Source organism: Trematomus bernacchii, unplaced genomic scaffold (genome assembly GCF_902827165.1).
Source record: "Trematomus bernacchii unplaced genomic scaffold, fTreBer1.1, whole genome shotgun sequence".
In the NCBI taxonomy this organism is placed as follows: domain Eukaryota; kingdom Metazoa; phylum Chordata; class Actinopteri; order Perciformes; family Nototheniidae; genus Trematomus; species Trematomus bernacchii.
Window position 1 is genome coordinate 9,911,648 of NW_022987828.1, and position 13,639 is coordinate 9,925,286.

General features: G+C 40.5%; 1 protein-coding gene across 1 annotated transcript in view; it reads left to right on the top strand.

Moving 5' to 3' along the window:
• Nucleotides 1–13,639, top strand: part of pcdh15a (protocadherin-related 15a) — a 159,696-nt gene that overhangs the window by 25,526 nt on the left and 120,531 nt on the right. Inside the window, exon 3 of the mRNA XM_034151808.1 lies at nt 12,653–12,718. Within this exon, the coding sequence (XP_034007699.1) occupies nt 12,653–12,718 (66 nt within the window). The remainder of the gene's footprint in view (nt 1–12,652; nt 12,719–13,639) is intronic.

The window sequence follows — 13,639 nt, forward strand, 5'->3', positions numbered from 1 at the left end:
GCAACATAAGCACCTTGGTTAAAGGCATGGATGTATAAAGATAACTGGATATAGCGTTGAAAGTTGCTCAGTGACGCATGAAACCAAAATGGCCTGACTGTGTAGAGCAAAAGTATCTGTATCTGGGCCCATGAAGAATGCACACTTCGTTTTACATAAGCCCCGCCTCCAATCCAGAACTCCTCTGGTTTCGGCTATTTGCGATTTTTTTTTACCTTTTAAGCCCTTATGATTTAAATAAGGGCTATTCAAGTTATCATACTGGGCAGTTGATTTAGTTAAACAAATATATTTGCTATTATACTTTTGAGCCCAATGACGTCACTGACAGACACAGAAGTTGTAGTAGCACTGTTTGGCCTCTATGAATATTTTCTTCAACGTCTGACGCACCGGGGGCTTGGTTGAAGGTAACCATGGCTGTTACTTGGTTCAAGTCTGTCAAACCTTCTCAGTATGAAACCAACAACACAATATTTTCCTTCAACTAAATTCTCTGGGTAGGTTTTACCATCAAATGTTGAACATGGTGTAGTTGCTGTGAATGGACACATTTTGCTATGTGTCTGTATAGAAAATGTAATCTGTGTAGCATTACATTTATTACCAAACGTGTTAACTTGCTATTTATCTAAAAAAAACATGGTTGTTAAATTAATTCGGTTTTTTATCTGTCTTCCAAAACCAAATCAACAAAAAACTAATTTCCATTCATACTGCAACTTCTGTTCACAGCTCACAACTTTCTCGCTTCCTTTGAGCTCAATATCCATGTCAAAATGATGCAAATGCTGGAAGGATAAGGTTTTAAAGGAAACTCTGTTGCTTAAGACGGCACAATGCTTTCCAAGTAATGCAACATTTAATCTCTGCCCGTTGGATTATCTTTGCTCTATAACATTCCTGTTCTGATTATTAAAAACTGTCCCGTGACTAAATACATTTCATTTATAAATTGCTTTTCATATTACCCAAAGACACTTTAGATGGGTTCAAATATATACAAAAAACCACATGAATCAAACATTAAAGATTCTGAAAAGGTGCGGTCTGATTTGTGAATTGAACATGTTCTGGTTTGTGCACTCTGTAATGTGATGGTGAGAGAACGAGTGGGTTTCACTCTGCTGATTGTAGATGTGGCGGTAGCCTGTAATTTGACTAGTAGCAGACAGAAATAATTACAACGAGAGACAGCTAGAAATTAGTGATGGTTACCCTGCATAAAAATTTGCTCTGATTGGACCAGAGTCCGCCAGCGAGTGACGCACAGTGTCAGAGTTCTAATGAGGGAGTGGGGGGTGAGACAGGGTATGTTAGAGTGAAGGGAGAGGACGAACATGGACGCTGTGTCCCTTCGCTGTTCGGTGTCACTCAGGGATGAACTTGGTGTGAGCAGGGATTTCCTTTCCCTCGTCTTCTCACCCATAATCCTCCCTGCTCTGCCCACCTCGAGGCGACCTCGTCTTTTGGCTCTGTCAACTTGTTTGTTGTCTGTCTATCAAATTAAAATGGCAACCAGAAATGTTGTTGATGGCATTGTGCTGTGGAGTGATGCTTACAGCCATCTCCAGTGTTCGTCTTTCCAGTGTCTTTCAAGTCCTTATTTAATTAGCAGGGAGACAACATGAATCTCCAACCTCTAATTAATGTCAATGTGAACACATTGTGAGAGAATGGAGCTGACGTTGACAAACACTCAGGTTCTTTTCAACTGATCAGTTAGTTGAGTTTCTTATATAATAATAATAATAATACATTTTATTTGGGGGGCGCCTTTCATAGCACCCAAGGACACCTTACAGGGCATAGAGACAATATAGGGAACAATTAAAACAGTGGATTTAGTGAAATATCTGCCGGGGTAAAACAAGACAAACAACAGGAAATGGACTGCAGAAGGACACAAAAGGACACAGGGTACAGTTTATAAAGAAAATGCCAGTTTGAACAGGTGGGTTTTGAGTTGGGTTTTGAATGTTGTTATGGAATCAGACTGTCGGATATGTAGTGGCAGGGAGTTCCAGAGTCTGGGAGCCGAGCAGCTGAAAGCTCGAGCACCCATGGTTTTAAGGCGAGAGCTTGGGACGGTGAGAAGTCATACGGACGAAGAGCGGAGGGTGCGGGAGGGGGTGTACTCCTGAAGGAGCTCGGTGATGTAGATGGGGGCAAGGTTATGGAGAGCTTTATAAGTGAGTAGAAGATTTGTGTAGTCAACATGGTAGCGTACAGGAAGCCAGTGCAGCTGAGTGAGAATAGGGGTGATGTGGTCGGATGAGTTGGTGCGGGTGATGATCCGGGCAGCAGAGTTCTGGATTATTTGCAGTCTATTGAGGAGTTTGATGGGAAGGCCAGTCAGAAGTGCATTGCAGCAATCAATCCGGGATGTGACGAATGAGTGGACCAGGATTTCAGTGCTGGGTTGGGACAGAGATGAGCGGAGTCTGGAGATGTTCCGAAGATGGAAGATGGCAGTTTGGGTGATGTTTTTAATGTGTGGTGCGAATGAGAGGGAGCCGTCCAGAAGGACACCGAGGCTTTTCACTTGGGCAGCGAATGGTATGGGGAAGCCGTTGATGATGATGTTTGGTGCTGGGGTGTTTTGTGACTTGGTGAAGGTGGATTTGGAGCCGATGAGCAGGGCCTCAGTTTTGCTACTGTTAAGCTTCAGGAAATTCCTGCTCATCCAGCTCCTGATGTCCTCAAGGCAGGTGGTGAGGGAGGTGGGGGGCAGGGCAGTGGTGGGTTTGGAGGAAATATAGACCTGTGTGTCGTCTGCGTAGCAGTGAAAATTAACCTCATGGTGACGGAGGATTGTGCCCAGGGGGAGGAGATATATGATGAATAGGAGTGGACCCAGTACTGACCCCTGGGGGACACCCAGTGAAATAGCACTTTCTTGTGACTTGTGATTACCGAGTTGTACAAACTGTTGTCTGTCAGTGAGGTATGATGAGAACCAGGAGAGTGCAACACCAGTGATCCCAATGCCAGCCAGGCGGTCCAGGAGTAGTGGGTGAGAGATGGTATCGAATGCAGCGCTGAGGTCAAGGAGGATGAGGATGGTGAGAAGTCCGGAGTCAGATGCACGGAGGAGGTTGTTGGTGATTTTAACCAGGGCTGTTTCAGTACTGTGCTTTTTGCGGAAACCAGATTGAAAGGGTTCATGGAGGTTGTTTGTGTCAAGATGGGACTGAAGCTGTGCGGCAACCACCCTCTCAAGGGTCAAATATAAGAGTCAAATTATTCAATTGTATAGTCCCTCCTTAAAGCTTTCATGGGTTCTCTTTAAATATATTCTTTATTCAAAAGAAAAGAAAATATGAATACAACTAAAGGTCAACATGAAAAAGAGGACATGAAAACATCCATTCATCTATGAATCTCTGGGCCTTTTGAGAAAAATATTGACTGATTTGCCTCAACTAAAAGGGAGCGGCCTTTAGACAAATCCAAGGACTGTCCTCTTACCGTCTTTCTGTTTCCCTCTTCCACTTCTCCTTTCACAATCCCTCTGTATTCGAGGTCTCTTATAGACATAGAATACAGAAGGGATACATCTGCCTGCGACTTTACATTACTGTAGTCCCTCTCACCAGTAAACTACATATGCATGTTAACCATGCTCTGCACCTCATCTGTGTGTCCATTGATCCTTGTGTGAGAGGAGACTATACCCTGCAGCAGTTAAAAAAACAGTAATATTATGACAAACCTCAATCCAAAGCAGAGTTGACAGATGTACATTATCCATAAATCCCTCGCTTGCTAAATCCAGATGTAGGGCAAATGCATGTAATCGCACCCACACACACTAACACGCTTGCTCAAGGGAGTGTGTGTGTGTGTGTGTGGTGAGGTGAGGATTAGTTAATATGCCTGTGGACACTTCTGCCATGTGACATCAGCTTACCTTCCTCTCTATAACTTTCCCCTCTCTCTGCCTGTCCCCTTGCTTCCCATCTGCACATCCATTCTGACCCACAATTGTTTGTCTATTTTTGGGATTGTCTGATTAGAAGCCAGATGTGCAGACTGAGTCTGGCTTCAGCAGAATCCTGTGGAGTGGGACGCAGCAGAGTGACAGGGGGAAGGGGTTTAATCTGTCCGCCAGTAGGCTGTAATCAGGCTCTGTGCAGCAGAAGGAGGGGGGGGGGGGACACTCTTGGTGAGATTGTGCCCTGTGCTGCCTGTGGTCTGTACCAACAGGCCACCTGGGTCTCAGTGTGAGAGCAAGTGTAACTGAACTGTAAGTGTTCCCGGGAGTGCGATTGCAACTTTTGCACTATAGCTCTTGTGGTTAACCTCACACATATACAACATATAGTGATAACTTAAGGGGAAGTCCAAAGACAAATGTGAGGGGAAGTTTCTGCAGAGGGATTACACATCAGTAAAGTAATCCCCTACTCTCTTCCATTATGAGGCAATAGCATTATTTTTGTTTTAAAGTGTTCATCAATGTGCACTGTCCCGATTCAAATAAACGATTAAATAAATAATGATTTACATGATGGCGCAGGAATTCATCTCCATCTCCCTCCGTGACACTATTCATCACTGTCTGTTAGAGTGATGTAAGACACACTTTTTCTTTCTTCACTCCCACTCTCATTTGCTTTTCATTCCGTACCAACATATTCTACCCTACTCGTGACCCTTAAAAATAAGTACATGCAAACAATTACAGCGCAAAGCCCCACAGAGACCCACATGTCTAATGATTTTTTAGGAGGAAGGGAAGGAATTGGAGAGAGATTGAGAGGGACAGAGGCAGTGATTGCATTTCTTGTGCCAAGCATAACACGCTGGAAAAACTCTGTTTTTGCACATTGATTTGGCAGTTTTTTCCTCTAAGAAAGGAAGGGGTGAGGGCTGTATTTCTTTATGGAAGGGGAGGGTTGCTTCACATATTTGGGTTGTTCATAAACCAGAAGTGACTAACAGATGTACAGGCATTGTTTTGCATTGAGATGGGTCTGAATGTTTGGATTGTTAGCTGTCCTTATTGGTTTCGTACTGCGTCAGAGCTGTTGTCTCGGGGAATTGCAGTGGCATGAGATCAAAGCTGTTTACCATAAAGAAAAACTATTTATCTTTATATTCAGATACTTGGCTGGTATTGTGCCAGACATTTGGAAATGGATTTTGCTGTGCGAGTGTGTAAGTAAAAAAGTTATTTCACGATAAAGTTTTGACAAAGCGGAAAGCAATTCCCAACAATAGTGTTTTCAGATGCAGATAACTGGTCGACCACATGGTGATGTAACAATGTACTGAATTCATATAATCAGTATATCAGACGGTAACTGAGACTCATATTTAAAATCAGGTAGAAAGGCAGTGTGCATCTTGCATGTCATGTTTCATCGACACTAGAAAGATACAACGAAGAAGCACCACCATTAAAATCCAAACTAATATAACAACTCTGAGGCATATTATTTTTGTTTTTGTTCGGAGTGCCTCTTGGAACACATTAGGGCTTTCTAAGAACATATTAATAGGCACACATCTAGTAAACATGTGTTATGGAAACATTTTGTGAAAGCAAATATAATTCACATTATAAACCAGAAAAAATCAATGAAATGTTAAAGGCTTTGAGTGCTGACAAACAACCAGACCATTGGAGTATCCTCAGAACAACAAGGGAGCTTTCCTCCATGATGTGAACTGTAATGCACAGCTTTGACAGCCCACTCCCCCCTGTGGACAACTGGCCCCTTTCTCCCTTACTATATAATACAAACTGCTCATCTGTTTGACCTGCTGTCTGCCCATGAGCAGACATTACCTGGCAATGTGTGTGTGACTGGACAGCTGCCCCTTTTCTGTCTTACCATCCTATGCCAGGTCCTTGTGGATATGTCCCAGAATGCCACGCTGTCCTACTGGACCTGGATCCATGCAAAATGGGACTGGCAATGGGAATTCAAAATAGTGTCCGTGTTTCCTCTGTCACCATTCATGCTTTTCCTGGGCTGCCTGCCACCACAGGGATGTGTGATAACCAACCTTCAACCTTGAATTGTTTTAAGTATTTGCTTGTCAAACCATAGGTCTGCAGACAGTTCTCCCTCAGTCGGATCACTGGTGTTGTGGACAAAATACTGTTGTTGCTGGAGGGAGCTTTCCATAGACTCGGTTAGACATGTTCTTATCATCACAAAGACCCTGATATTTATATGAAAGGGCAGCGGCGTTCATGGTTGCATATAGACATACAGAATGCATTGTTTTATGATTAGAGAAACTTGGGTTGAATTTGCCATGCATCTAAAGGTTGAGATATTAGCTCCCACTTTCCTCTTCGTTGCGCTTGCCCTTTCTCAATAATCTCTCCCAGCCTGTTTCCTCTTTCACTCCCTCTCCGTCTTTGACAATTTCCCAGGACTACAGATGGCAATCGGCGTTTGTACATGTAAAATGATATACACTTCATAGTTATCTAAATAAGATGCCTCTGATCTTAGGTTTGTTTTGAAGGTGTGCCAGATGTATTGAGACAGATCAGCCTTGATGCTTGTTAGGTTAGTTGTCCTTTTTAAAGTGTGTGTTTTAAAGATCTATTCTCCCAGGGAGATGCAGTTGGATTTATTGGTTGCCAAGAAGGTGCTTTTGCAGAAGAAGTCACAAGAAAGCACAGGCTTTTGAATGGAATGTCAGGTAAAAAATGCCTTTTGAAACTAAATGTCAGTGAGAAGAATACATCCCGCCACCACCGTGTTACTCCAGTGATACAGCAGTCGATCAGCGTCTTTCGAATTTCTTAGCAGGTTTTGCATCTCATTTGAAAAGCATGATAAAAAGCTTTGTATAGAAAACAAGGGAAACTTGCAATACCTGCACCGCGTTTGCTTCGACATGTTCACACTGACTAAAAACAAACATACACATTGGTTTTGCTTAAGAAAGCTTTCATTTTCTCTAGCAAAGGAGTAGACCCTTTGCATTACATTATTAACACACTGGGACAATATATACAGTGTTTCCCCTACCATTGCCCCTCTGAAAGAAAGAAACAACATCTTTTATTGACCCATTAACTCTGCAATCGTTTCATTTCATCTCAATGTTAAAGTCAATGCTGCGTTTTGCTGTCATTTATTGTTACAGTTTTCTTTCCTTTCACCAGTGCTTCACTAAAGCGGGGCTTCGCACACTTTATGCGTTTTGATTTGCGTTACGATTAGAGCCTAAAAGCACGTTTTGGTCACGCTTTTCTCTCAGCTGCCATCCTGTAACGACCCCTCTCTCCCCTCAAACGAGTTTTATGCGAGACTCAACTCGTGTCTGTGCAAGAGACCAGGGAGAAGTACATAGATTACCATGGAAACGGTCAAAGTTTTGAAGCATCACGCTCAGCCTTACCCAAAATACACCACACATCTTGATTCGTTGAGTCTTTTTCACTTCTTTGAAATGTTGTAAAATAAAAGTCCACACGTGTTGCTCGCTTTTAATAAGGGAACATTTTAAACGAGCATTTCAGTTTTTTATTTTCTCTCTCTTATAAATTCAGCTCAGCTCTTATTCTTTATTTCAAATGTCATGGTGTTTCAGGGGAAAATGTCGATTTGTTTAATCGGAAGCATTCCACAAATTGATTAAAGCTTGCTTACACATTTTCTTTCCACCAGATACTTCTGTGTGACAAGCAGTAATCATTTTGTAACTGAAGTTGTACGGCTGTGAGTCGGGTTGATTAGTGAGAAGATTTACCCCGAGGTCAGATTTGTAAGATTTTGATTGTGTTTGGATTCAGGTTTATGTGTACAGTGCCCTGATTAGTGATTTAATGCAGCATTTGTTATGATTTGCCTCTTTTTAAATCCTTGAATCAACCCTACCCTTTTTCAATAGTAAGTTAATTTGGAACAGAGAGGTCAGGCCATAAAAATAAATTTGTTGTAGAAATGCATCTGGAGTATCTGCTGAGGACTGGGACAGAGCCGCTGCAGTCATACACATCCAGAGGAATATACAGAAGTACAAAATGTAATTTTCTTTAAGGATAAGCACATCAATGGAGCTACTAGTTTTTTCATTTTGAGCCAACTTGGTGCAGAATGTAAACAAACCATGTTAGTCTACAATGCTCCTGCTGTGTGAGATACAAATACGTTTAAATTAAAATTGTGAACACTATTATTATGTGTACATTCAATATATAACTGTTGACCATAGTCTTTCTTATGTCACTGTCATACATTTGCACTGACGTCAAACTCCTTCAGTTATAATAAATGTTATTTATTTGATCTGCAGGCTCAGGATTTTCCATCACAACTTCCTATTTTTTATGGTGTTGTTTTTATGGTAATGTATCAAAACAATTTCCAGCTTTTTCCAATAAAATATTTGAACACATTTATTTTTGATAGGAAAATCTCCAGCCCGTTTTAAATCATACAATTACACTCAATAAATAAAGTTAATAATATGCACATACAAGCCTTTTTATATCTGGGTACTGTTAAAAACACAAAACCAAGCATGAGGAAAAGCTTTGTTAAACATGTACTGAGGTGTGAGCATCAACTGCATCTCTCATGTTGCCCCCATCCTCTGCATTGTTTCTAACTGGTTACCATTTTAAACAACCATTTCAATATGTAGATAGAAACATAATTTACTAATGCAAATTGAGAATATGTATTTAACCCTTGTATGGTGTTCGGGTCTGTGGGACCCGTTTTCATTATTTAGCTAAAGAAAAATGATATGATAAATCATTTTTTCAAAATCACACTCAATGGCCTCGGCTCATTTTCTGTGAAGACATATATCAGAACACATTTTCAACGACCATCCACTGTACACCTCCCCCCCCCCCCCTACACATTTACATTACATACAGGATGTGTGTGTGTGTGTGTGTGTGTGTGTGTGTGTGTGTGTGTGTGTGTGTGTGTGTGTGTGTGTGTGTGTGTGTGTGTGTGTGTGTGTGTGTGTGTGTGTGTGTGTGTGTGTGTGTGTGTGTGTGTGTGTGTGTGTGTGTGTGTGTGTGTGTGTGTGTGTGTGTGTGTGTGTGTGTGTGTGTGTGTGTGTGTGTGTGTGTGTGTGTGTGTGTGTGTGTGTGTGTGTGTGTGTGTGTGTGTGTGTGTGTGTGTGTGTGTGTGTGTGTGTGTGTGTGTGTGTGTGTGTGTGTGTGTGTGTGTGTGTGTGTGTGTGTGATATTGCTTGTAATTGGGATGAAGTAAATATCTGTTGAGTATTTTAACATAAAATAGTTTGATTGTGTTGAATTGAAACCCAAAAAGGCAGCGGGTCCACCAGACCCACGTACACTGGCTGAGTAACTAAAATATGAACACCACACAAGGGTTAATATGCATGCTTTGCTTTTTATCTTCATGTGTACATGCTCTATATTTCCATAGTATTTAATGAAAAGCTTGGTGCCCTTCTTCCATCCTAAATCAAGGATGTACAGTAGCTTTTTTGGATTGGTCATAGTATTCTAGATAAGTGAATTCATCCATAAGTAGTTTTGCAATCATGTATGTTTAATGTTTATGTATTCTAGGGTCTGCAGGTTTTATCCTACATTATCTTGAGTGCTTCATGAGCAGGGGGGGGAGGGGGTCTACAGGGGATTTGATTAGACATTGTTGTATGCCAGTGACCAGAGAGACACAGGGAAGTTAATTGTTATTTAATAAAAGCTTCCTAAGCTTCCTAAGCTTAACGAAGAATGTAATTAGAACATATCTATAATAGAAAAATATCGGCAAGAGGTTGGGGATCAATTCAGTTTGATAGTGAACGTCACTGACCAGTCTTTGGGTATGTCTTTACATGCATGCATATGTGTGTTTCTCACTCTCACAGTGCAACATATGTGTTTGCTCTGATCACAATATAGGCCCGTTGGCACTGCAAATGGAGGCAGAATTATTTTTATCTGCTTGGTTCCGCCTTTTGTCTTCAAAGCAGAGACACATCTTTCTCTCCTACTGCTTCAACTACCACTAAAAGCTACATGCACACAAACACGCGCGCATATGTGCACCCGCCCAAACAGACACACATGCGCGCCTCAACACATAACGCAAAACTAACAAAACAGACTACTGTCTGTGATCCCTTAAAAAGCTTCTCAAAATGAGCGCAAGTAACTTTTATTCCACACACTCCCCCACGCACACATGTGCACTCTCTTTTTACTTCACAGTACTTTCGCTCAGAGCACATTTGCATACTTATTTGGATGTTGTTTATGTCTCCGATTGTGAGTTATGACCCACTTGCTCTGTTCATTTTGTCGCTATTAAAGGAAACTCTCATCCTGCTATTTTTTTCAGCAGATGGGTACAGATTCTCTAATTGCTATACATTCATAGAAGTCTGAAATAAGCAGTAAGTACTCCTGAGGAATTAGCAGCACAGGAAGAGTATGTGTTGATAATTATTCCCCAAGGATTTTAGATTAGAAAAAGGTTGTGTTTTCTGACTGATTGTCCTGGATCTCCTTATAACCACAGTCGTATAAAGAGCAGGATAAACTGCACTGTTAATGTAAATCTATGCTAAACTATACATAAACTCTTCATAAAAAATGTCTAGATCATGACACCAGCTAGAAACATAGGATGAAATTGCAATCAACAATTTGCAATTTGCATAAAGTGTTCTATCTTTATAGCCTCCGGTCTTTCATTGCAATTTAATTACTAATCACTATCTGCACTTTGGAAACAGACATAAGGAAATATGCTGCAACATTACATCATAAGGATTGTATCTCTGATTAGAATGCACTTTAAACCATCACATTAGTAAAGGCTCAGGAGCATGCATATTTAATACGCAAACTATCCACTGGCAACAGGTGCGTAGTTGCACTATGCAGTCACACAACAGAAGGCAGGTGTGAAACCTTAGAGCTCTGCCTGTTGGTGTGGTGTCATTGACCATGTGTCTTTCTTTCTGTCCATCTCTGATTACATGTAATGTAAGTGAACACCGCCTGACAGCAAGCTGCTTGAGATTCAATATATGTCAAAATGGTGGCAGAGCGATTTAAGAAAGAGGCCCACGCTCTTAAATGCTCTTTTTTCCTTTTCCAGAACACATGCAGTAGTACTTCTTCATTTACCAAGCAAAAGTGTTTCAGTTTTTGAATTGATTCATATTTATTATGCCTCTCCTTTGAAATAATGTCAGCCAGCAGCTACTGGCAGCAAAAAGAGATCAGCTGGCCATATTTGTAAAACTCTGTGTGTGTTTCACTAACATGCACCATTTTCTCTAGTGGAGGCGTCTACAGGGAAATCCCTCCTGAAACTTGTCTCTCCCTATTTCTGTTCTTTTTCTTATAATGATGTTTTTTTCCTTTCCTAACATCTTTTGAGCTGTTCCTCAACCAATTGTTTCATACTTTTCTTTTCTTCCATACTTCTGTCCTGCTTCCCTCTGGCTCCACTAACCCTTGACCCCTTCAGACTGGCAGTATGAGGGTAAGAGGGCAACCATCCGTTGTCTGTTTTCTTTTGTTTCATTACATTCCTATATTGTCTTTCACCGCTTCCCTCTACCTGTATCTTCCCCTCTCTCTTCCCTGATGAAAGACATTTAATCCTAAAGTTTCTTCACATCAGCTGCAGAGCGCCTATTCCTCTACACTAGACACCACCCTTCCTCATGCCTCCTCCTCTCCTCCCCCCATGCTGTCCCATCTGGTGCTGTCTGTCAAGATGCCATTACCTGTGTCATGTGCTCGTACCATCTAGCTGCTGTGACCTCCTCTCTCTTCAATGCACCGCTTATAATGTTCCATCATGCTTTGTCCACCCTGTTTGTCTGGTGTCAGTCTCTCAGTCCATTTCTGATTATGTTTGTGTTGTCATACACACGCCACCCGCTGTAAAACGATGTGGGAAAATGACAGCTTACTGTATGGCCTGACAGAAAGACATTGAAGCAAACACTTTGAGGTTTATTTCCTCAGACCAATTAAATATTTACAATGTCATTAATTGTATGTGAGTTTTGTGGTCCAATGCTAGCATTGCTCTTGGTTATATAATAATAATAATACATTACATTTATATAGCGCTTTTCCTGGTGCTCAAAGCGCTTAATACTGTACAATTGTGTCTAACACATTCTATTTAATTATTCTATTATAAGTAGGAAAGTATTGCCAGCACATTTTTCTAATAATAATACATTCATTTGCTGAAAGCATCCCATGTGACTGATACTGATGACTGATTATTATTTATATAAAATGATGATTAAATTAGTGCAGCAAGTATATAAATATATGGGAAGGAAAAAAAGATAAATAAAGTTTCCCCACTTAACCCTTCTTCTTTTTGTAAATAGTGTTCTGTTTTTGTTGAAACCTCTTCTCAAGCCAAAATGTTCATCTCAAACAATACATTGTATTTGACATGTTTACGATATTCTTTGTTTAAAATTGTAAATCTTAACTTGGAAAAAACACTATAGTATTAAATGAAGTAGTAAAAGGTTGAATACCTCCCTCTAGAATGCATGTAACTCTACACAACTCAGTCATTTTCATAAGCTGCCATAACTCATAATGTACTGTTGGGATTGCAAAGTCAATTATTTAAATATAGCACAAAGGGATTAAGCCTCTTCGATGTTAATTTGCTTCTTCTTTTTGCGTATGCAGAGTGTAAGCTGTCCCGGCCAGGCCCCCCTGCGACCATCGTGACCATCGATGAGGAGAGCCCCAACGGTATGTACCAAACAACCTACGCTCCACACTTTTGTTCACTACACTTCACTCTGTATTCCAGACAGTATGATAAATGCTTTGGCACTCGAGTGGCTTGGATGACACAGTTGGGATTGTTTTTGTTGCTTTGGTAATGCAATACATATTAATACTTCCTCTCTAACACTAACACTCTCAGTGTTGTAGTGCAATACACTACAGTCGCTCAGCTGATGATCTCTTGGGGAAAGTATGTTATGAGAGATGTTTTGTCAGACATATTGGATTGTCATTTTGATCGTACTTTAAATTTAAATATAAATAAATTCTAGTTGTTCTGTGTATTTGTTCTGCTCTCCCTCGGTAAAGCTATGTGTGTGCGTGTGTCTGAATGAGTGAATACAGATGGTGTTTGGCATACAGATGTGACATGGGGCTGTATTAATGAGATGTGTGGTCCCCACGCAGATTGTCTTTACAGTTGTGTACCTTTGCTACAGCACTACAAAAATTGCTGATGCATAGAGCACACACGCTATGGTAACCCCTTTAATAGTTAATCAGTATCTGTAATCGTAATTGTTAATATCAACAAATTATTTTTGATGAATAATTTCATGGCAACATATCTAGAATGTAAGTTTGAATGGAAGAAATTCTAATAAAAATGACCTACAGTTATTGTTTCACTACTAAAAATGTAAGTTGTTTATCATGAATTTGAAACTAAATTGTTCACTTTCTATCTGTAACCTAAAAACGACCTTTTCCCTGCAACGTTATACTATACAGAAAAATAGCCTTTTTGACACTTTAATTTGATGTGACACATGAAGCTAACATGGTTTGTTCATGTGTTGACATATTGAAAAATACAAGTCTTGATCTATTAAATGTGAAATGACATGTCACAATATGTCACAATCCTTTTTTTCAAACTGT